We start from the raw sequence: 24,062 nt of genomic DNA, 5'->3' as shown, positions 1-24,062 counted from the left end.
TGTCTCAATAATAAAAAAAATTGTTTATCTATTTTACTTTAAAAAAAAATTTATTGAATAAATCTTCATAACTCAAATTCTAAAAATTGTGTTGTCTTCATTAAAAGGGAAATTAATTTAGACTTGTATCAAACCAAGAAATTGTTACTTTTTCTTTCACTATTAGTTTATTTTGAAAGTAAATCATAAAATATCCTCAAAATTTCAGTTGAGGAAAGAAAGAAAGTTGCAGATTTATACCCACTCCTTTTTTTTTCATTTAAGTGTGCATTGAAATATTAGGTGACACTGTCAAAAATGCTTGTAATTATAGCTATAAAGCTATTTATTAAATATATTTTGGCTAATTTGGAAGCAGTTCTACTCTCAAAGCTGATATCTTTCCAACCTGGCATTGTGTTAAACACATACTTGTGTGCTCCAAATCAGCAACTTGCTAAATAGTTTATGCAAGTGAGCTTTGTCTCACAAAATCAAAAAACAAAAGAGAATAATCTCTAATATCCCCCACGAGTGTTTTAAAATGTAATATTTTATTTTGAAAGGCATGACAGGAAGAGCATTTTTATAGCAGAGAATAAATCGACGGAGGTCCACCGCACCCACTGGAAGCTGGAGGCTGCTTGGGAAGCTGGAGCGTCCCAGTTTTATTGTCACCAGTGAACAAAAACACGCACAGCCTTAGGTGGTCCTGCTGAACAGACATGGCATCCAGGCGGGGAGAGAGTGGCCATTCATCGCTCAGTTAGCTGACTCTGATCTCAATTTTTATTTTATTCTTATTGTATTTTTTTCCCACTCAATAGCCCATGAAACAACACCATGGCTAAGCAGTACGATGTGCTCTTCCGACTCCTGCTCCTCGGGGACTCTGGGGTTGGAAAAACATGTTTGCTATGCAGATTCACGGACAACGAATTTCACCCTTCCCACATCTCCACCATCGGTAAGACTCGTGTTTCCTTGTCATCATCAACCGCTATTACTGTTTATCTGAAACGAACTGCTCTTCTGTCATTTTATATTGAAAAAATTTGCAGCTCATTCCTTTTTTTTTATCATCATGTTTTAATATTAATCCCACAAATTCGACTATAAACAAAATATAAAATTGAGATTTAAATTTAAATAAAGCAGGCAGTGTGACTGAACTAATCATATGCATCTTTTAGGGTGAAGAACAAACACTGGGAGGGATGAAAATGAGTTCACAAAGTATCAGCACTTTGCAATAACAGTGCAACACTTTGCAAAACCACATATGGCACAATTCCCAATACAGTAAAACATGCAGATCATGTTTCTAGAGTGAGTTCAGCATCTGGTCTTTATTGTTTTATTCTTGATTTAATGTAGCAGTATGCAACAAACGAATACTAGCATTTCTGCTGCAACATAACATAAAATAACTGAATCCTCCCAACTTTTATTATGTTCTCAATGATTATTTTCATAATTTTTCTACATTTGTACAATACCTGCTTATAGCTTCTTCTGCTCCTTCTCTATTTGCAGAAAAGTTTTCCCACCGGTAAATTTACCACACTCCTGCTCATAACTATTTCCCCCTTCCTTTGGTTTAACTTGAGCTTGCAGAATATCTCAGTTTAGACCATGGCAAGCACATTACTTCGCTTCATTTTGACAACCCTCACATAGCTGCGGCTGAGTCTCTTATCTTTTTTTTTCAGCGCCCGTTTCTTCTGTGTGCATGCATATTCAGGTAATAGACTGATTTCCTCCCCTGCTAAGCTTCGTTTTGTGAGACTCTGCAGATGCGTCTTTCTGACATTGTTTGCAGTAATTGGGCACAGACTGGAAAAGCCAAAATCCAGTCAGTGCTGTAGATGGAGGGCAGAAAGCCATTTTTGAACTTAATAGAGCAAAACATGGGAACATTTAGACAATATTGTTTAGAAAATATGATCAGAAGATTGTTTTAATAGTTTGGCTTTGGGACAGAAACTGCCTCACAGATAAACAATGCAGTACATGTACAGCTCTGGAAAAAATCAAGAGCCCACTGCACTAACCCCCATTAAAAACCTCCTGGTTATTCCTCCAAATGTTGATTTCTGAACTCTTCCTGAGTTAAAACATTAGTATTGTTGTTTCTAAATGAATATTTTCTTGTTTCCTTTGCATTGTTTGAGGTCTGAAAGCTCTGCATCTTTTTTGTTTTGACCATTTCTAATTTTCTGCAAGTAAATAAAAGATTTTTGCTTGTAATTTTGGAGACATGTTGTCAGTAGTTCATAGAATAAAAGAACAATGTTCATTTCACTTCATGTTCATGTTCAACATAAACCTATAAAGAGTAAAATCAGACCAACTGATTATTTTAAGTGGTCTCTTAATTTTTTCCAGAGCTGTATTTTAAAATAACTATTTTAGAGTCAATAAATAACTCTACCTCATAGTTCTAAAATGAAAGGACTCATTGCTCATTAAATTATCCCAACATGAAAGATACATTTAGATATACAGTACAGACCAAAAGTTTGGACACACCTTTTAATTCAATGAGTTTCCTTTATTTTCATGACTATTGACATTTTAGATTCACACTGAAGGCATCAAAACTATGAATAACACATGTGGAAATATGCACTAAACAAAAAAGTGTAAAACAACTGAAAATACCCCTTATATCAGGGGTGTCGAACTCCAGTCCTCAAGGGCCGGTGTCCTGCAACTTTTAGATGTGCCTCTGCTGCACCACACCTGAATAGAATAATTAGGTCATTAAGGCTCTGGAGAACTGATCTACACAAGGAGGAGGTAATTAAGCAATTTCATTCCAGTGTTTTGTACTTGTGGCACATCTAAAAACTGCAGGACAGCGGCCCTCGAGGACTGGAGTTTGACACCTGTGCCTTATATTCTAGTTTCTTCAAAGTAGCAACCTTTTGCTGTGATTACTGCTTTGCACACACTCTGCATTTTCTTGATGAGCTTCAAGAGGTAGTCACCTGAAATGGTTTTCACTTCATAGTTGTGCCCTGTCAGGTTAATAAGTGGGATTTCTTGCCTTATAAATAGTCATAAAAATAAAGAAAACCCATTGAATTAGAAAGGTGTGTCCAAACTTTTGGTCTGTACTGTACATACAAAAAAACATACAGAATTTACTATGTTATTCATTTTCTTATTGAATAAAAATCCAAACTGTTTTTTTGTAGAGAAAATATGCAGGTTTCCTCTCAAATCTATTAATTCTTCTTAAGCTCTTTCTCATTTTGTCAAGTTACAACAACAAACAAGTGTGGGATCCATTTATAATCAGCTGCTCGAGTCAACACGTTGTAGATCCAGCTTTTGCTGAAATTACAGCTGCGAGGATTTCACAGTATGTCTCGCTTTTCACATGTAGAGACTGAATTTTTTTATGTTTTAGGCTTTTCCAAGCCTAAAACCTCTGCCTGAGTCTTAAATCCTCTAACAAGTTTTCATTCCTGATTGCCATGTATCCATGTTGCATCAGCTCTAACCAACAACTGTGCACAGTAAAAGAAGCTAAATGCAAATTCATTTTGCATGTAAAATTTTTTTTGTCACTTTCCCATAAGATACAATAAATGTTATCTCTCTATAGACACCATCTGCAAAATAGCAGCTCAGTCATTTTTTCCTTACACGGTCCTCAGATTTTCTTCTTCATAGACTGCAAAATGCGCTTCATGCTATCCGGTTCTGTCCAAGAAGTTAGAAGTATGAATTTTTCATGATGGGAGCTTAATCACCCTCCACAGGCCTTGTGGCTGTGATTCTTCGGTCATCTGAAGCCTTTTCCGGAGAAGCACTAAAGACGTTTTTGTGCCACGGATCTCTTAATTTAGCTGAAAAAGGCCTAAATTTCAATTTGATTGTCCTAAAACAAAAATAAGTCTGATCACACCTGTCTGTAAATGTTTTGCACACTCTTTAGATTGCTCTTGTGATTTAACATTTATTTTTAGTTACTATTTAATTATTTAACTTTTTTTCTGGATCTTCTCCCAACATTTTCATAGCCTGGAGTAGCGTGTGCATTTAATTAATGATTGGACCACAAGATCCAACTGTGTTAGCCAGATTGATAAATGTTCATGTTTGCAATGTCTGCAGTGAGCTATTTTAAGTCCTAGTCCTATTATGCTTCACCCTACACTGAGATATTTACTCTGAATATTTCCAGGCTTATTTCTCTCATTTTGAAAATGTTTAAAAAGCTGAATGACATGAGATTCGATAGATATTTTCTTTTACCTGCAATGATTAAATCTTCAGTTTCCAGTGAATACTTCCCACAAAGGGTCAGTATATAATCCTCCAACCTTCACAGTGACGGAGAGATATACATTTTCCTCCATGTGGACCCAAATCTCCCATCAGCTCCACTGACGCGCCAATCAATCATGTTCTGGTCTTATTATCTGAAAATCTGCCCACATGTCTCACCCCTCAATTTTTGTTTTCCCGTATCCTGTTATATTTCAAAAACATGAAACATTAACCCCTTAAATACTTTTGTTTCCCCTTCAGATGTCATCAAGTACTTTGCAGTGTACCTGAACATTTCACTATTTTCACGTAATAGATTGACAATGGCATAATAATGCATTACATTACTTTTATTAAGCAGTGACGATTTTGGAGTTGATTTAAAAGAGCTAAAAGTTTCTGTACATCACAGATTTTCAGGCGTTTGTTTCTGGAGCTGAGTTTAAATATTACTCATTGGGAGTAGAGTGTGAGGCTTAAAACTTTTCAAAAGGATAAAATATATACAGTACAGACCAAAAGTTTGGATTCACCGGATTCAATGAGAAAGTGTGTCCAAACTTTTGGTCTGAACTGTATGTATCAGTTTATCTGGGCTTTAGCTGCTGACATCTAAGCATACACTGGCTTTCTGAAAACATCCATGATAAATCAACATTAACTCATCTCGGAGTTAATGTTGACGTCTTTAATAAATCATAAACAGTTGCCATAATCTGCAATTTCCTGCAGTGTTGGATATATTTTCCTTTCAGCTGGAAAATCCTTTTCCTTTGCAGTTCTGTTAAGTTTAAGAATGATGCACCAAAAAGTGCAGACTAGATTAAGAAACTGTGATAAAATGTTGATTCTTGACGGCAAATTCAATTTGGTTGAATTTGCACCATTTGTGCTAAATCTTTAAGCTTTTCTGTATTATCTTTATCTTGTCTATCCACACAAATAAATTTAATGACTCTGCAGTCATTAAAATGTGAGTATGGGTTGCTTTTTAGCTCCTTGGCACACCCGGGAATCCACAAACCGTTTTAGTTTTACATTACCTGGGTGATATCTGTGCATCTTTGAGCGATAAAAGGGCCGCACTTCAACAGGAAAGAAAACTGGCCCTTGATCTGAGTGATTAAAATAGGACATGTTCCACCCATTTCATTTCTTTCTTCTGGGATTTTATCTGGATGATTTTTAAGCCTGGTTGAAGGGATTTGACTTTGTGAAAAGGTTTGTTGTCTCAGAGGTGTCGGCTTATCTTAGGATGCTAAATTCAGAAGTTTTACCTGAGGAATGTAGCTTGTTTTTAAGATGATTTATGAACATATAGAACTAGACTCTTACTGATTAAGATGTCATGTTTTATTTCCACAAAACAGTTCTCTGGTCTCCAGAGTGCATATTTCTCTGGCAAAGAGCTCGTCTTGAGATGATCTAAAATTGGTATTTAGTCACACCGCTCAGTTTAATCTTCCTCACCTTCATCTCGGTGGTCCCATCCTAGACTCCCTCTGGAGCCAATGGCTGTGAAATCAGCCATAAAACATCACCTCCACCCGTCTCTACTTCACACCTCAATAAGCTGCTGCCTTATGTTGGACTCTTTGTGTTGTTTGGGTCACGGCCTTGTCATAAACACTCAGCTGACCCCCGCTCATCACTCTGAGGATCACGGCCACCGCTGATGGTCAGTGTGTCATAAAGAAAATAGCAACAAATAATACTGTGCCATAGTTTTAGCTTTTGTCAGGGATACCTAAGGTGTAAACCTAAGGTATTTCTATATTTCTGTAACTTAGTGTTTTGAAGACCTCAAGGACTACTCATGCCACTTTCACAAGTTTTTTGTGATAAAAGCTAACTGGAAAATGTATACTGCCTTTAAAAAGTATCTATACATCTTGAATTTTACCACATTTTTTAATAGCACAAACTATGTATTCCTCTGATTTTTAAACCTTTCTGCAGCATGTTCAGTAAAGAAGGTAGTATAGTACTATTATGTAACACATTTGTTGAGATGCAAATCATAAGAAGAGCAAATAAACTTTGGTTTTTACTACCTCAAAGTACGAGATGCAGGGTAGCCATATTGGATTTTGAGGTTAGAACCTAATATCCCAGTATCTAGGATTTCAAAATGGCAGCAAGTCTTGTGTTACTCAGAAACTCAAGTATTTACTAAACTAAAGGTGGTACTTGTTGGCTGCAATGGCCCAGTCCAAGTTCAGACCTAAACATTACAGAGAATCTGTGCCAAGTCTTATAATTTGCTGCTTACAGATGCTCTCCATCCAGTCTGTTTTGCAACCAGTTTAGTCTCTACAGGTACAAAAACAATGTGCCGTAGTAGCAAAAGATGGCTAAATACAAAAAACATTCCACACTTTTCTGATTTTTATTAGTAAAAAATATTGAAAACGTGAAATTTTCCTTCCACTTCAGAGGTTTAAAGGAGTATGAACACTTTTGCTTGGGATTGTATGAATCCAGAATATAGTTATGTATCACTGGTGTTTCTGGAGTTTATTGGAAAATGCTTGGTAGAGTATTAACATGTATGGATGCATTGATGAAGTGTATTTTTCAAAAATGTTTCTTAACAAATTAAATGCTTTCAGGTGCATTACCGGCTCATTTTTATCATATAGTCTAAGAGTTGGAAGATCATGGCCATTTTACGTTGCTTTTCAGCATCTTCACTACCATTCGGCTTCTATCTACATTTTTCAGTGTTTTACTCCTTATAATTTAGTCTTTATAATTTCACTTTCAGAGTGTTTTGAAGTTGTATTTTCTCTCTGAGTCTCACAGAGGGGTGGAGGGCTCCTCCTCTCTAGCTGTGGTAAAAACAGGCTTACGGCCTTGCACAGTTTGTTTCAGAGACAGTCTCTTCGCTGTGATGTTGTCACGATTGCTTTGTTTTGGTCTCAGCCTGAAGGTTTTTCACTTATTATGCTTTTGTGGTTCATTGCTATGATTTTCATCTTTTATTTCGGTCCTGGTATTTCTAAGTTGGTTTTGCTTCACTCTTCACACCGGGTGTTGCTTTAAAGATAACACCTGCCTTTGTTTATTCATTACCTCTATAAGTGTTTAAGCCATCTGCAGTTACTGTATATTTTTGCTTTCCTGTAATTTACCAAAGTTGTCTTGAGCGACAATTCTTCAGGCTTTCTGAAGAGCTTTCTCTGGATTTATTTGTGTTTTCTTTAATTTCTGTTCAGTCTTTGTAAAACAATTAAAAAAGACCATTGTAAGAAAAAATTAGTAATGCCAAAGGTAAGACACTATCCATAGAAGATTAGGAGCATATAGCTATAATGTATTTTTTAAAAATCCAGACACAGAGAGATGTCTCATCATTTAAGATAATTGTTGAAATGTTTCATTATTTCATTAATTCAGGTCAAAAAGTGAAACTCGTACATTATATTGATTATTTATATACAAACTGATACGTCCCAGGTTTATAGAATGCTAAAAAATGATGAAGAAGAAATTCTTTGCCACAGTAACGTTATGTTAAGGCCAGTATAATAAAGGAGAAGACAGCTGACTTGATACTGACACGCTCCTCAAGAACGGTAAGCCAAAGTAGGTCATTGCAGAAGATTTTCTGAATGTGCTGTGGAAAGTTAAGTGGTAGGAAAAAAGTCAGGTAAAAAGTCGAAATAAAGATTATAAGACAAAATAAAGTTAAAAAGCTTGATGAAGGTGTGGCTAGACCAGTGGTGCCCAAAGTCGTCCTCGAGAGCCGGCATCCTGCATGTTTTAGTTCTCTACCTGGTGGTAGTAACAACCTCCTCAGCAAGTCAATGTTCTCCTTAGGCTCCTAATGAGCCATCATTTGATGCAGGTGCGCTAAACCAGGGAGAGAACTAAAACATGCAGGATGCCGGCCCTCGAGGACCGACTTTTGTCTGCTACATTCCCTGTATTAGGTTATTCCTAAACCAGAGACCACATCAGAAACATCTTACCTGATCAGAGCAGAAAAAGAACTGGAATTTTGTTCAATGCTCCGAAGTCCTCCTTTCAGGTGAGAGTGAAGTTTGGAGATCATGAATATCATCAAAATTAGTAGAAACAAATGCTTAGAATGTATCATTTGTATGTAATCTGTCTATGTGATATGTTTCTATAAAGAATTAACTTTTTGGATGATATTCTAATGTATTACGATACACCTGTATTTGAAGGTGCATGTTAAAGATTACAAGAAAATCTTGTAAATTTAATCATCTTAGCAGCATTAGTGTATGCCTTACTGCAACCACAAAACAATGCTTTTATATTTATTGATTTTTTTATTGATAACATATTTGGCCAACTGTACATAATGCCCACACCTGATATTATACACCTTCAGTGGCTGAGATGCTAAAGCTTAAATAAGCGTGAAGAAAGAAACGATTCAGGGAAATGTGGGTTAAGTGCAATCCATCAAAAAGCCATTAGTATTTTCAGCAAATGTTTCATAATTAAATACTTTCCAGAAGCTATAATTTAGACATTAAAAAAAAGAAAGAAAACATCTCAGTTTATTTTATTTCAGGCAAGTTTCTGCCGTGTTCTGCCTTTCATTCCCAAGATTAAACTGCTAGACTTCCTTTGTCTCCAGCAGCTTTCAATTTATTTAATAAAATGTATTCATAACACTATCCAGCTGCGTCCCGAGGTCTGCCTGCATTTGCATTTTCTCCACCATAAAAAAACAGAGCCCTGCACGACATCTGCTGCAATTTAAACTGTGTTGTTTACAACACATTTGACTTCTCTCTTTGTCTCTCTTTTAGGAAATACTTTGGTCTCAACCACAAAATATAAATTTTTTTCTCCTACATTAATATTTTTATTTTTGACTTACCATTTGGTATAATGTTCAATTTTATAGTTTTTAAGTGACAGGCAAATTGCTAAATTTGTTTTTTACTTCTCACTTCATTATCCTTTGAACCTCTGAATATTTCACCAAACCTGTCTTTGTTTGTGAGTCGGAAAAATAAAGCACTGTAACACGTAAAGAGAAAGAAATGCCTTGTAATTGTGCAACATCCAGGAGAATACCACTAGGTCCAGCAGTAAAAGCTGCCAATTGCTTCGATTCAAAGTCCTGCACGAATATTATGAGTGGTAGAATTACGCAGTTCAGCTGCAGCTTCTGAGTTTTTCTGAGAAAAACTGAAAAATCTTTGTGCTCAGTCTGGTGCTGACTCACCTGGAATCAAAAGAGGACATTCATAGCTTTTAATAAATCCCACTGAAGGCCTTACTTTGTTCAGCTCTTACCAGATGTACTTCAAAACACTCTCAAACAGTGTTTGACCATGTTTTTTTTTTAATGATATTACATAACTTGTTCATATCCAGTGGGGCCAAGAAGAACAAATACTGTGTTAGACAGCATTCCCTTTTTACATGAAGGAAGTTATAAACACCTGATGAGATTTACCAAAGTTTCAGTCAAGACACTTTTTTTGTTTGTTTTGTTTGACAAAGATTTCCATGGTGAGGTTAAAAATTTTTAAAATTTACTTTGTTTTACCACTATTACATCAGGAATGGTAATAGCTAGTGCCGAGACTGGAAAAGCATTTTTTGATGTTTTACCTTAAACAGTTTGGATTTAGATCTGTTACACTGTAAAAACACAAAATGTTATGATGCATTGCTGTCAAATTTCTGGTGCAAATATTTTAGTACACTTGAAATAAGAAAAGTCACTTACAAGTACCTTTTCAGCAAGATGTAGGTGCTTGTTTTAATTGAATAATTCTTGAATAAAGATAAGGTACTAAGGTTACGTTCACACCACAGCCTGAAGTGACCCAAATCCAATTTTTTTGTCAAATTGGATTTTTTTTTTTTTTTTTGACGTGGTCGTTCACACTTCCAAATATATGCGACTTGTATGTGATCTCCAGCGTGAACAGCAAACGACCTGAAAATGCCCCGCATGCGCAGTAGAGGGCGCAATATCGTCATTCACAGAGTGTGCTCAGTGTTTTGGCCGTATTCATGTCTGTGGTTTTGCCAACCGCCATTAAAAAGAAAAGAAGTAGTTCTCGGTGTTTGCGGAAGTAAACATGGACGCTAACGGTCGAGCATAGCTTACGATTTTGAAGTTGTTGTCCGGCCGGAGCTAGCACAGTAACAACTTCATCAATAGAGTTCGCCGTGATTGTTGTTTTTCTTCCCGCTTGCGCGTATCAGGGCGCAGAATTGTGACGTTTGTCGAGTATCAGTGACGTTTAGGTCGGATAAATGCGACCTAGGCATTTGAATCGGATACGTATCGGATATCTATTGTTCAGACTGTTGTTCAGACTGTCATGAAAAGATCAGGTACAGGTCGCATTAAGGACAAAAAAGGAGAGAAGAAAATCGGAATTGTGTCACTTCGGGCTGCAGTGTGAATCCAGGCCTAGTTGCGTGTATAGAGGCCCCTGTAAGTGGAGAGAGTGAGGTAGGTGTGTTGTTTCATAATTTGGTTTACACAAAGCTTAGCAGTTCAGGTCAGATCAATGACAGTCAAGTAAAAATAATAAAATTAAAATGTTTTGGCCCTTGATCTCCAGCGCCCACACGGCGACGGGGCATGACAGCTGCTGTCTGTCCTCTGCTGGTTATGACAGTTATGGATGATAAATCTCATCCTCCACTGAATAAAAGTCATCCATCCATTACTGGGGCCATCGCCATCACTGACATGCATTACTGCAAAAGCCATCTCATATTATCAAGCACAGTCAATTAGTTCAGTCAGTTTAGGGATGTGTTCACATTAATTTTTACATGGCTCTCACGCTGCCAGCTTAAATTACGGTTTACTTAGATTAAGTAAAGTGTCTGTTACACCGTGTAAATTTCACGCCATTGTTAGAATTATGAGTGAAGTAAAAGTGGAAGCCAAATTAATTTTTTTAAAAGCTGCTCTCTGAGGTTTTATATTTTAAAAAGCTGCAATGATAATATTTGAAGGAGACCTCTGACTTCCACATAAAACTTTTTTATTTACTTACAGATTAAGCCAAACACACATGACCTGATTTCAATAAAATTGGATTGTGCCACATTTGTTAGCAGCATTTTTGTCTTACTGCAAAAATTTTCTTGAGTTCTTATAAATATTTTGCAGTCCTGCAATTAGTTAGTGATTTATTAAACTCAAACTTTCAGAAGTCCAAATAAATAGTTTGTTTTTGCAGCTATCGCTAGGATTTATGTGTAAGGAAACGGTGTAGGTTTCATGGTTCCCGCTGAACTTTCTGCCTTTCAGTTAATTTTATTTTTACAAACATAATAACAGTGGCAGCACTTCTAAGATATTGCAACTAATATCTTGGTTGCAATATTCAAAAATATTGTGCAGCCTTAAATTTCACCTGCAAATGAGTTTCTATTTAAATCCTAAAGCAGTGAAGAATTTTATATTTATGATTGCTGTGTGACATGCTCTTTAGTTTTGTTTTCTCATCATTTGTTTTAATGACAAAGGCATTCAGGTCTTTTAAATTTTTTCCAAAAAGTTGAAAGATGCTGTGCGGTTTGATGCTAGGGTTGTGCATTTATCACATTTGCGTTTATTTATTGTGATAAATTCTTTATCATGGTAAGAATTTTGACTTGTTGTCAGTTAAATTCTAATTAATGATGTTTATACAGTAAGCTCCCCAAGATCTATTTTTACTTTTTTATTCCACTGTTTGTTCAGTTAGAGCAGGGGTGTCAAACTCCAGTCCTCGAGGGCCGCTGTCCTGCAACTTTTAGATGTGCCTCTGCTGCACCACACCTGAATGGAATAATTAGGTCATTAGCAAGGCTCTGGAGAACAGATCTACACAAGGAGGAGGTAATTAAGCCATTTCATCCCAGTGTTTTGTACCTGTGGCACATTTAAAAACTGTAGGACAGCGGCCCTCGAGGACTGGAGTTTGACACCCGTGAGTTAGAGCATTAAAAAATGTAAAAAATATGTCATTTTGGGATTATTATTGCTGAGCCATGCAGTCATAGTTATACAATGACCTAAAAATGTAGCTTTTATTGTTATTGCAGTACAGAAAACTCATGATAAAACTTTAAGTACATATTTCCCACCCTTATTTGATGTCCTTAAAATTGAACTCAAATATTTCTATAAAGCTTTGGGCTGATTTCCATAATGCTGTTTGGTTTTGTTTGTACACATAACGCTATTACTTCTTCAGCTTCTGTCTGTACCTTCAAATTAATAAAAAATGAAGTACAATACAGGAAGCTTCTTCTTCTCCCCTGCTGCCCCTGGTAAGTCAGGATACTGATCACTGTGCTGACCTTTCAGTTGGCCCGAGTCCTCTGCAGCTTAAAGCACACATTGTATTTCTTCTTCAATGAGGTCTCATGATGTCAGCTCAGTATCCGTAGAGCCCTCACTTGACTCCAGCTTGTTTTAAGCAAGCAAAAATCTGGCAGGCTGTTGTGCATCTGTCAGCTGTTTTTTGTCAGTTTCTCAAGTTATGCACAACCCACCAGAAAAGCAGCCATAAAAATAAAATCACCCGCACACTGCTGCTTCCCTACTCATGTGAATCGATTGGAGTGAGTTTATTTTTCTCAGCGCTTGCAATGCCAGCTGTGACACAGAGATGCTGCAGACTATCAGGTTAATTGGATTGAGTTGCTAATTGATTTCTCTGGGATGAAAGTAGTCTAGATCCCTGAGGGTTTTTAAAAAAAATTAACTTAAAGTCACCAGTCAGAGAAGATCAATGGAGAAAAAAGTTCAATTCATTCAGAACATTTGTATTCTATATAATAACATATTTATTAAAGACTTTATTTATATTCTATAACTGTTTTGTATTTTGCTCTGTTACAACTCTCTCTCCTGTACAAGAATTTACATTAATCAGCAACAAACATGATTAATGATCATGATAAATGAGAATGAAAAGCATTTCTTACCTGAACTGGCTTGTTAGTGAAACTATTTTCAATATATAAATTAGAATATAAGATTAAAAGTACATTTTGAAAATAACCAGGAGATATTAAACATATGTTTCATTGAGCCCACACTTTTGTCTTAAGATTTATTGGTCCGATGTAATATTTTAATATTAAATGTCCATCCAGTCTGAAGAAGTCTCTAAAAGTTCAGCAGCGAGTTGAAAATGCTGCAGCCAGAGTTTGACAATACATCCCAATAAAAAGGAGAGATCTAATAGCGTCAGTGCTGACCTTCCTTACTTAGACTCCCTACCAAACTGAAGACAACATTAATTATACCAACAATTTCCCAGCCCTAAACTGGAGGCAGAGCCTTTAGTTTTTGGACCTCTGTCCTGTGAAACGAGACGGTCAAGTTGTATCCAAAATGCCAGCTGCAGACCTATTATTAAAAGTAAACATAATATTTTGAAAGAGCATTTTTAGAAAATATCATATATTTACAGTGTCCAATTGTTATGCAGATTGTATTTGTCTATATTTAAAAAACAGATTTCACAAAGTGTCACTAAAGAATCTCTTCACTTTATTTATAACATGAATTCTTGATTGTTTTAGTCTCGTAAAGAACTTGGAAACATCCAATCTCGACTGATTGGGGCCTTAATACAAACAACTTCCAGTCAGAGTAATTAAGTTCTTGTCATTTTGTACGGGCAGATAAAGCAAACTAAAACATCTCAGTGTTTGATTTAGACTCCAGAAGATTTAACACACCCACTTCTCTTAAAAATATCATTGACATTCTCTTTTTTCTCTCGATTTGAACCCATCCAGTTTTTTTTATATTTTTCTCCTCTGATCTGTTGTCATTTAATTGCTTTTTTTTTTAAATCAGTACAGAAAACTGATCTTAATGGTTCGCTAGATCATTGCCTTGATCTGCTGACAGGCTGATTATGCTGTGACAGTGGGAGTCTCGTTTTGTCAAAGCTGTCTGTGATGTTTACAAAGCCGTAGCAGAAAATTGGTGATCTGCAAAAGGCGTTTTCCTTTGGTCACATTGTTGAAAGAAATAAAATGCCCAACTAAGAATTTTTAAGCCCTGGAAGAACATTAAATAAACCCAGAACTCTCCTGTGGCTGCAATATTGTATTTTTTAACCATATCTTCTCTCCTGTAGGAGTCGACTTCAAAATGAAGACGCTGCTAATAGATGGTATCAAAGTTCGAATACAGATATGGTAAGATATCGGAGCGAGGCTTTGTGTGAATGCCGTGATCTGTCTGACAGGATATGATTTAAAAAGAGCAAATCTTGTTGGAATTATGTTGTCAGTAGTTCACAGAATAAAAGAACAATGTTCATTTTACTCAAACATATACCTATAAAAAGTAAAATCAGAGAAACTGATCATTTTAAGTGGTCTCTTAATTCTTTCCATATTCAGAGTTGGGCAGCAACTAGTTACATTTACACAATTTAATTTACTTGAGTAATTTTTTTTTGTGAAAGAATTTAATTTTAGGAGTATTTTTACTACCCTGTACTTTTTACTTTTAATTGAATAATTTTATTATGAAGTAGTTCTACTCATACTTGACTAAAATTTCTGGATTTTACCCACTGAATGACAGAAAAATGCCTTTTAACCAAAAATTCACCAGACACAAACACACAGCTGCAGTTTTTGTTAAGGTTTCATAAGCTTTTTTTAATGAAAGAAACTGATTTAGAAAAATTTTCTTTTGCCCGAATTTGTTATTTTTTTGTTGCTTATATTAATTATTGTCATTTTGGTTCTTAAAATACTAATATCGTCACTTAACTTTACATTTTGGTCTCCCTGATTATGTAATTTTTTAAACATTAAATGATTTCTAATTTATCAGTTACTCAGTTACTTGAGTAGACTTTTCACCAAATACTTTTTTACCGTTACTTGAGTGATTTTATTATGAAGTGTCTCTACTCTTACTTGAGTAAAATGTCTGGATTTTCTACCCACTGAATGAAGAACAAACACGTTTTAGCCAAACATTTACCATGCACAAACATGCACCTGCAGTTTTTGTTAAAGTTTCATAAGTTTTATAGATCTAAAAATTTTTCTTTTGCCTGGTTTTGTTATCTTTTGTTATTTATGTGAATTGTTGTCGCTTTGGTCTTTAAAATACCGAAATGTCCACTTAACGTTACATTTTGGTCTGTCTGATTATGTAATTTTTAAATATTAAATGACAATCAGATCAGTTACTGAGTTCTTGAGTAGACCTTTTAATACTTTTTCACTCTTACTCGAGTAATTTCTTGGATGGCTACTTTTTACTTTTACTGGATTAAAATGTGTTGAAGTAGTGCTAGTCTCACTTGAGTACAACTTTTGGGTTTGTTTGTTTCTATGCAGGGATACAGCGGGCCAGGAAAGGTACCAAACCATTACCAAGCAGTACTACAGACGAGCACAGGTACATTTATTTATCTGCAATATCTGGTTCATCACATTTAGCTTTTAATTATATTCTTAAAAGCAAAAGCCATTCTGTTTCTGTTATAAGTCAAGTCTGTTCGGAGCAGCATCTGTGCAGGCAGCTGAAGTACCTTAAAACTGCCCTCTTTTGCTTTTCTTTAGCCTTGGGCTGATATGAGCTCAGAAGGACCAAACTAAATTGTCCTTTTTACCAGAAGCTGGTAATGAAATTTAAGTGAAATCGTCTCGTTCCCGTTTAGTGGATTATTCATCGACCAGTCGGCTTACAACTTCTGCAAAAGCCTCCAATGTTCCAGGCAGTATCCTGATTTACTTAAACTAATCGCATTACTTTAGCTTAGCTTAGCTCAAGCACATTAGGCCACCACCTCTGAAAATCGTTGAAATTTCATTGGCTTGCTAGAATTTCTTTGTTTCAAGAAAAGCAAAATAAACAGAGGGAGATAAAATCGAAGGTCTGAGGTGCTTCGATCATCTCTTCTCACTTTGCAGGGAATCTTTCTGGTGTATGATATCACGAGTGAGCGATCTTTCCAGCACATCATGAAGTGGGCCAGTGATGTGGACGAGGTGAGTCATGCTCTGCGCTTTTAAGAGCTCCATAAATCAGGGACATTAAAGAATCAGAAAGCACGCTTTCCACATTTCAGACAGAGCCACTTTAACAGATCTGCTGAGAGTTCAGAGAGCCAATTCTGACAGAGAACATGGTGAGACGGAGATGTGTGAGATTTTCATCTTTAATTTCCAGTTTCTGGCAAATTTTTAATAGTGTTTCCATAAACAAAGGAAATGACATTTTTTCAGGTTTCTGTCTTTCACAAGCTGTCTCTCGTGCCCTACTTTCCACTGCAAATCCCTTACTCTTATTTTTGTCTGTTAATTGAGTCATTATGGGCCTAATTTTCTCAGTGGATCTGTCTGAATATAGCCTCTATTGATCTTGGCGTGCTTCCCTACGTCTGATCATGCTCTCATTTCCTGCATGCTCTCACTCCTATGTTTACTCTCCCACCCAGCTTCTCCTGACATTTAAATGTACTCTTTCTGTCTCTTTATTGCTGTTTTAAATCTCCTTTTATGTCCCCATGACAAACATGTGCAGTACGCTCCAGATAAAGTCCGGAAGATTCTGGTCGGGAACAAGTCAGACGACATGGAGAAGAGGCAGGTGGCCACAGAGCAAGGTGTCAAGGTGAGTCGGCTACCGTCTGTCTACTTGCTTTGCAGAGGATTCTTGGACCAGCATGCTTAATATTTTCAACGCAAATTTTAATTTTGGTTAACATTGGGACTGAAATATTAGGGGAAGTAATGTATTTTTTGGTAAAATTTTTGTTATGCAGAACTGAAATTAGGGAAAAATTGGCACCGAGTGGATGCAGTTTCAAATATTACCACAAGAGGGAGCTGCTTCCATTTGTTTTGAATTTACGCTGCATTACAGGTGAAGCGCCCAGACGTAGAGTCCTCTTGTTACTTAAAAAACTATTATTGATAAAAAATAAAAAAAAGTGGAAATAAGAATTTGTCTCAAGGCTTGATGAACAGAAAGTCCTCTTTTCTCAGATGAGGCAAAGTAACTTCGGCAGATTGGAAACCCAAAGAATAATTTACAAATTTTTGACTAAAAGGTTAATTCATAAACTGTTTTTGTTAGAAACACTTCTGTAAAATCTTGTCAAGACACAAATTTATCTTTATTACCAGTCAGCTCTTTATTGTTCTCTATAGACAAACTGCGACAATGTCAGCTCTCTTGGCTTACATGTAAGGAAACCTTATGAAGCAAAAAGAGAATGTGCATTTCTAATTTATGAACATTAATGTAAAATCTGCTTGACAGAAGATTTCTGTGCTCTAAGGATACAGACATGTGACTCAGACATTCATAAAGTTGTGCCTCCTGCAAACCTTGAATTGAGAAGCCAACTTTATCGACAGATCAACTCTTTTATGCTTTGGCATTGTCTGTGCTATCGACTCTAATTCAGTTTGGGTTTCCTCCAAGAGCTTGGCAAAATTACAAAACAGACAAATAATTTACATTGTGATCTTTTGATCAGGGAATCTCCAGGTTTTTAGAAAATGGTTCAAAAGACTTTCTTCACCTGTTGGACTTTCCCATTGTTCTGAGTTCAGATAATGTTGCCAGTGGCTGATATGACTGTAGTCAATCATGAACATTCACAGTATTTAGTGCAACTTATAGAAACATTTGTGGTGAATACATGCAATATTTTACTTTGTAGGCGCAACTTTAACCTTGTTTAGATTAGAAAACGTATCTCAACTTAAACTAGTGGAACCAATTATCGTTTTTAAACTTAATTGAATTTCACAAATTAAAAGGTTACATTAAAGAGGCTGCTCTTCTCTCTTTCAGCTGGCCATGGCTTATGGAATGGACTTCTTTGAGACAAGTGCCTTCACCAATCACAACATAACAGAGGTGAGATCATCTGAAAGTTTCGCAATCAACATATTATCCCAACTGTTTTTCTTTTGTGTTTTGGTTCAAAGACTTTTACACGACTGGCTGAGCAGGTGCTGGCGGCCAACAAAAAGGACCTGGATCTACTCCGGATATCCCTCAACGACGAACTGAATCTCACTGCTCTGGAGGAAGAGGAGGGACTGTGTGACGGTGCGAGTGGCGACCAGCAGAAAGCCTGCTGGTGCTAAATAACGGTGAACATCTGTCTCCAAGCATCGATGGAAAAATCTGCTTGATTTTCGGCTTTAATTTGATATAAATGAGACCAACTTTAAATCAGATTTGGAGGTTCACCAAATGGATAAACTTTTCAAGGATACATAGAGAGACAATTTGCCTTAATGCACTTGGTGTATGTATGACAAAGAGTTTTCTGCAAAGTTCAGAGTTACTTTAATGAAATGCAATTCCTATCCAACAATTTGGCACAAACGTTTCCAGAACGGGTGAAAATGTAGATTTGACATTTTTGTTTTATGCCATTTTCATCTCTAGATTGTTGGATGTGACTGATCTGAATTATTTCACCATATTAATTTTCATTATGAACTATAATTAATTGTCTGATATTGATCATTGGGTTGGCTACTGCCCAAAATGGTGCAAGTGCTCTGATAATGACTGCTTAGACTGTTGTGTGAAATATTACCACAAGAGGGTGCTAGGTGACTATTATAATATATGATCAAAGGCTTTCAATTTTAATTCCCTCTATTGCATTTTTGTTTTATCACACTGATAAAAGCTACCTTTAATGGACATAAAATATGAATTTCTTAATTTCCTTGCTTTGATTTCTTGTAAAACAACCTGTTGACAAGTTGAGGTGTTTGATGAGAGTAGCTTGGTGAACAGAATTTAAAAGTTTCTGTCTCCCTGTAGCAAAACAGAATGTATTTTTCTATGTTCTCTGTTTGTTTTATTAGCATGAAAGAAGCTGCACTCAAAACAGGTTGACAACAGCTCCTTGCATTGTACATAGCAGGTGTTTTAAAGCAAGACTGATATTCATGAATTTTACCACAGTAATGTTAGAAATTGTTACAAAGATCCCTAAAAAACAGACGGTCTAAAACTTTTACTTTGTTGAGAAAATGTCTTGGTTTTTGTGTCTTTGTACAGAGTTTTGGATGCAATTTTCTTTTCTTTTTTTGCCATTTCTGAAGGAACAAGTAAAACTTTTGCATGTAGGTCACATTTCTTTTCTTTTTTACTGCAACTTCAGTGAAGTTAATCATCTACTCAGCATAACACAAGCAGAGCATTTGACCAGAGTTGCCTCTTTGAAGGTCACACAGAGTATTTATCATGTAAAAGAGAGCTTGACCTACTACATTTTTGCAACTTCGTATGACTAAATGCTACTAAAACAAGTGTTAATGTGTGCCATGTGTGATATGATAGTATGTGGTATTGAGTGATGTAGACTGTAGATACACAAGGTATTATTGTGTTGCTTTTCAGGACCATTTTTTTCCCTCTTGTAAACTACTTAAGTGGTAATTGTGGAACTATATTAATGCAAACATGTAAAATGCAACTTGTTATTCTTAGAGAAAATATGCTGAATGTGTCTAAGTAAATATTTGAAGATTTGTGACGGTGTTTGTGGTGTTTTTCTCGGCAACGTTTAGATTAAAGCATTTCTGCTCCTGTTCAGTGAGTTGTAGTGATCACAGCTTAGCAGAGAAAACACAGCTGTCATGGTGCGAAGAGAGACACTAACACATAAAAAAATTTAAAACTTTCAGTCATTTTCATTTGCAGATGTTTAAAATTTTATTCAAATGTCAAGATATTCTTCTTAAGAATATCTATGTCGCCGTATATTTTCTTATAACTTGCAAGTTATTTCAATAGATTATAGAATCCATCCATCCATCCATCCATCTTCTTCCGCTTATCCGAGGTCGGGTCGCGGGGGTAGCAGCTTCAGAAGGGAGGCCCAGACTTCCCTCTCCCCAGCCACTTCTTCTAGCTCCTCCGGGGGAATCCCGAGGCGTTCCCAGGCCAGCCGAGAGACATAGTCCCTCCAGCGTGTCCTGGGTCTTCCCCGGGGCCTCCTCCCGGTGGGACGTGCCCGGAACACCTCACCAGGGAGGCGTCCAGGAGGCATCCTGACCAGATGCCCGAGCCACCTCAACTGGCTCCTCTCGATGTGAAGGAGCAGCGGCTCTACTCTGAGTCCCTCCCGGATGACTGAGCTTCTCACCCTATCTCTAAGGGAGAGCCCAGCCACCCTACGGAGAAAACCCATTTCGGCCGCTTGTATCCGCGATCTCGTTCTTTCGGTCATGACCCAAAGCTCATGACCATAGATGAGGGTGGGAACGTAGATCGACCGGTAAATCGAGAGCTTCGCTTTTTGGCTCAGCTCTCTCTTCACCACGACGGACCGGTACAGCGCCCGCTTGACAGCAGACGCTGCGCCAATCCGCCTGTCGATCTCCCGCTCCCTTCTTCCCCCATTCGTGAACAAGATCCCGAGATACTTAAACTCCTCCACTTGGGGCAGGACACCCCCCCTGACCCGGAGAAGGCACTCTACCCTTTTCCGGCTCAAGACCATGGCCTCGGATTTGGAGGCACTGATCCTCATCCCGGCCGCTTCACACTCGGCTGCGAACCGCTCCAGCGAGAGCTGCAGATCACGATCTGATGAAGCCAAAAGGACCACATCGTCTGCAAAAAGCAGAGATGAGATCCTAAGGCCACCAAATCGGATCCCCTCAACACCTTGGCTGCGCCTAGAAATTCTGTCCATGAAAGTGATGAACAGAATCGGTGACAAAGGGCAGCCCTGGCGGAGTCCAACTCTCACCGGAAACGAGCCCGACTTACTGCCGGCAATGCGGACCAGACTCTGACACCGGTCATACAGGGACCTGACAGCCCGTATCAAAGGGCCCGGTACCCCATACTCCCGGAGAACCCCCCACAGGGCTCCCCGAGGGACACGGTCGAACGCCTTCTCCAGGTCCACAAAACACATGTAGACTGGTTGGGCGAACTCCCATGCACCCTCCAGGACCCTGCCGAGGGTGTAGAGCTGGTCCAGAGTTCCACGACCAGGACGAAAACCACACTGCTCTTCCTGAATCCGAGGTTCGACTATCCGACGGACCCTCCTCTCCAGGACCCCTGAATAGACCTTGCCAGGGAGGCTTAAGAGTGTGACCCCTCTATAATTGGAGCACACCCTCCGGTCCCCCTTTTTGAACAGGGGGACCACCACCCCAGTCTGCCAATCCAGGGGAACTGCCCCCGATGTCCATGCGACATTGCAGAGTCGCGTCAACCAACACAACCCTACAACATCCAGAGCCTTAAGGAACTCCGGGCGGATCTCATCCACCCCCGGGGCCCTGCCACCGAGGAGCTTTTTAACCACCTCGGCGACCTCGCCCCCAGAGATTGGAGAGCCCAACCCAGAGTCCCCAGGCTCCGCTTCCTCAGTGGAAGGCATGTTGGTGGGATTGAGGAGGTCTTCGAAGTACTCTGCCCACCGGCCCACAACGTCCCGAGTAGAGGTCAGCAGCACACCATCCCCACTATAAACAGTGTTGGTGCTGCACCGCTTCCCCCCCCTGAGACGCCGGATGGTGGACCAGAATCGCCTCGAAGCCGTACGGAAGTCTTTCTCCATGGCCTCTCCAAACTCCTCCCACGCCCGGGTTTTTGCCTCAGCAACCGCCCGAGCCGCATGCCGCTTCGCCCGCCGGTACCCATCAGCTGCTTCCGGAGTCCCACAGGCCAAAAAGGCCCGATAGGACTCCTTCTTCAGCCTGACGGCATCCCTCACCGAAGGTGTCCACCAGCGGGTTCGAGGGTTGCCGCCGCGACAGGCACCGACAACCTTGCGGCCACAGCTCCGATCGGCCGCCTCGACAATGGAGGCACGGAACACGGTCCACTCAGACTCCATGTCCCCCACCTCCCCCGGGACGTGTTCGAAGTTTTGCCGGAGATGGGAGTTAAAGCTCCGTCTCACAGGGGATTCCGCCAGACGTTCCCAGCAGACCCTCACAACACGTTTGGGCCTGCCAGGTCTGACCGGCTTTCGCCCCCACCACCGGAGCCAACTCACCACCAGGTAGTGGTCAGTGGACAGCTCCGCACCTCTCTTCACCCGAGTGTCCAAGACATACGGCCGCAGATCCGATGAAACGATGACAAAGTCGATCATCGAACTGCGGCCTAGGGTGTCCTGGTGCCAAGTGCACATATGGACACCCTTATGCTTGAACATGGTGTTCGTTATGGACAATCCATGGCGAGCACAGAAGTCCAGCAACAGAACACCGCTCGAGTTCAGGTCGGGCGGGCCGTTCCTCCCAACCACGCCCCTCCAGGTCTCACTGTCATTGCCCACGTGAGCGTTGAAGTCCCCCAGCAGAACAAGGGAGTCCCCAGGAGGAGCACTCTCCAGTACCCCCCTCTAAGGACTCCAAAAAGGGTGGGTAATCTGAACTGTCGTTCGGCCCGTAAGCACAAACGACAGTCAGAACCCGTCCCCCCACCCGTAGGCGGAGGGATGCTACCCTCTCGTTCACCGGGGTAAACCCCAACGTACAGGCGCCGAGATGGGGAGCAACAAGTATGCCCACTCCTGCCCGACGCCTCTCACCTTGGGCAACTCCAGAGTGGAAGTATGTCCAGCCCCTCTCAAGGAGACTGGTTCCAGAACCAGAGCCGTGCGTCGAGGTGAGACCGACTATTTCTAGCCGGAACCTCTCGACCTCACGCACTAGCTCCGGCTCCTTCCCCACCAGAGAGGTGACATTCCACGTCCCAAGAGCCAGTTTCTGCAACCGAGGATCGGACCGCCAGGGTCCCCTCCCTCTGCTGCCACCCATCCCACACTGCACCCGACCCCTTTGGCCCCTCCCACGGGTGGTGGGCCCATGGGAGGGGGGGCCCATGTTTCCTCTTCGGGCTGAGCCCGGCCGGGCTCCATGGGTAAAAGCCCGGCCACCAGACGCTCGCCATCGTGCCCCCCCTCCAGGCCTGGCTCCAGAGTGGGGCCCCGGTGACCCGCGTCCGGGCGAGGGAACACCAAGTCCAAAGTTTTCCTTCATCATTGGGGTCTTTGGGCTGCTCTTTGTCTGGTCCCTCACCTAGGACCTGTCTGCCTTGGGTGACCCTACCAGGGGCATGAAGCCCCAGACAGCATAGCTCCTAGGATCATTGGGACACTCAAACCCCTCCACCACGATAAGGTGGCAGCCCATGGAGGAGTAGATTATAGAATGCATTTATAAAATAATTTTTAAGCATACAGGTATCTTTAGGGAGCATAGTGGTTATTTACAAGAATGTACAGTTTACTGGACAGAAATTACAGGTTACATATGTGAATTCAAACCTTTGTTTCTGGAACTCAAGGTAATATCTTATTACTTCCAGAAATTTTAGTGGTTGCTTTCCAGATTACTGTACTGAATTTATTTATGGATTACTTTTTTAAAACCTACAGGTTACTTGCTGGAAGCTTCATGGTATTTTTCAAGACCAACAGCTGCTGGCAGGAACCTACATATTGCATCTTTAAATTTAAAGACAATTTCATCAAATCCACAAGGTACTTTTTGGAAACCAGATGTTTTAAACTGCATTGCTGTATGTCATTTCCTGAAAGGTGTAGGATGCTTAAAGCCAATCACAAGGTATCTTTTCAACGTAAAGATTGACGTATAAAACTTCCAGATTATTTTCTGCACCTACTGCAAATTTGTTTGTGCTTTCTATTGAAAGCAAGGCTATTTGCGTTTTTTCTTAACCGATTATTTAGTCAAAAAAAATAAATGTTTAGAAAATTCAAGAGATTTCAGTTTTTTCTCCTACTCATACTGCATCTTGTTTTCATTTTAAGTTTAACTACCCT

The 24,062-nt window shown here is 39.3% G+C and overlaps 1 protein-coding gene across 1 annotated transcript; it reads left to right on the top strand.

The window, feature by feature from the left end:
• The first annotated feature begins 585 nt into the window (after window positions 1–585).
• Window positions 586–19,775, top strand: rab15 (RAB15, member RAS oncogene family). Its single transcript, XM_032585735.1, has 7 exons — window positions 586–946; window positions 14,373–14,433; window positions 15,598–15,658; window positions 16,174–16,251; window positions 16,787–16,876; window positions 18,068–18,133; window positions 18,205–19,775. The coding sequence occupies exons 1-7, from the start codon at window positions 823–825 to the stop codon at window positions 18,364–18,366; spliced, it is 642 nt and encodes a 213-aa protein (XP_032441626.1). The 5' UTR covers window positions 586–822; the 3' UTR covers window positions 18,367–19,775.
• The last annotated feature ends 4,287 nt before the right edge of the window (window positions 19,776–24,062 follow it).

The sequence above is a fragment of the Xiphophorus hellerii genome, chromosome 15 (genome assembly GCF_003331165.1).
Source record: "Xiphophorus hellerii strain 12219 chromosome 15, Xiphophorus_hellerii-4.1, whole genome shotgun sequence".
Lineage (NCBI taxonomy): Eukaryota > Metazoa > Chordata > Actinopteri > Cyprinodontiformes > Poeciliidae > Xiphophorus > Xiphophorus hellerii.
The sequence above is the reverse complement of the archived record's forward strand: the minus strand, read 5'-3'. Positions and strand labels throughout refer to the sequence as shown.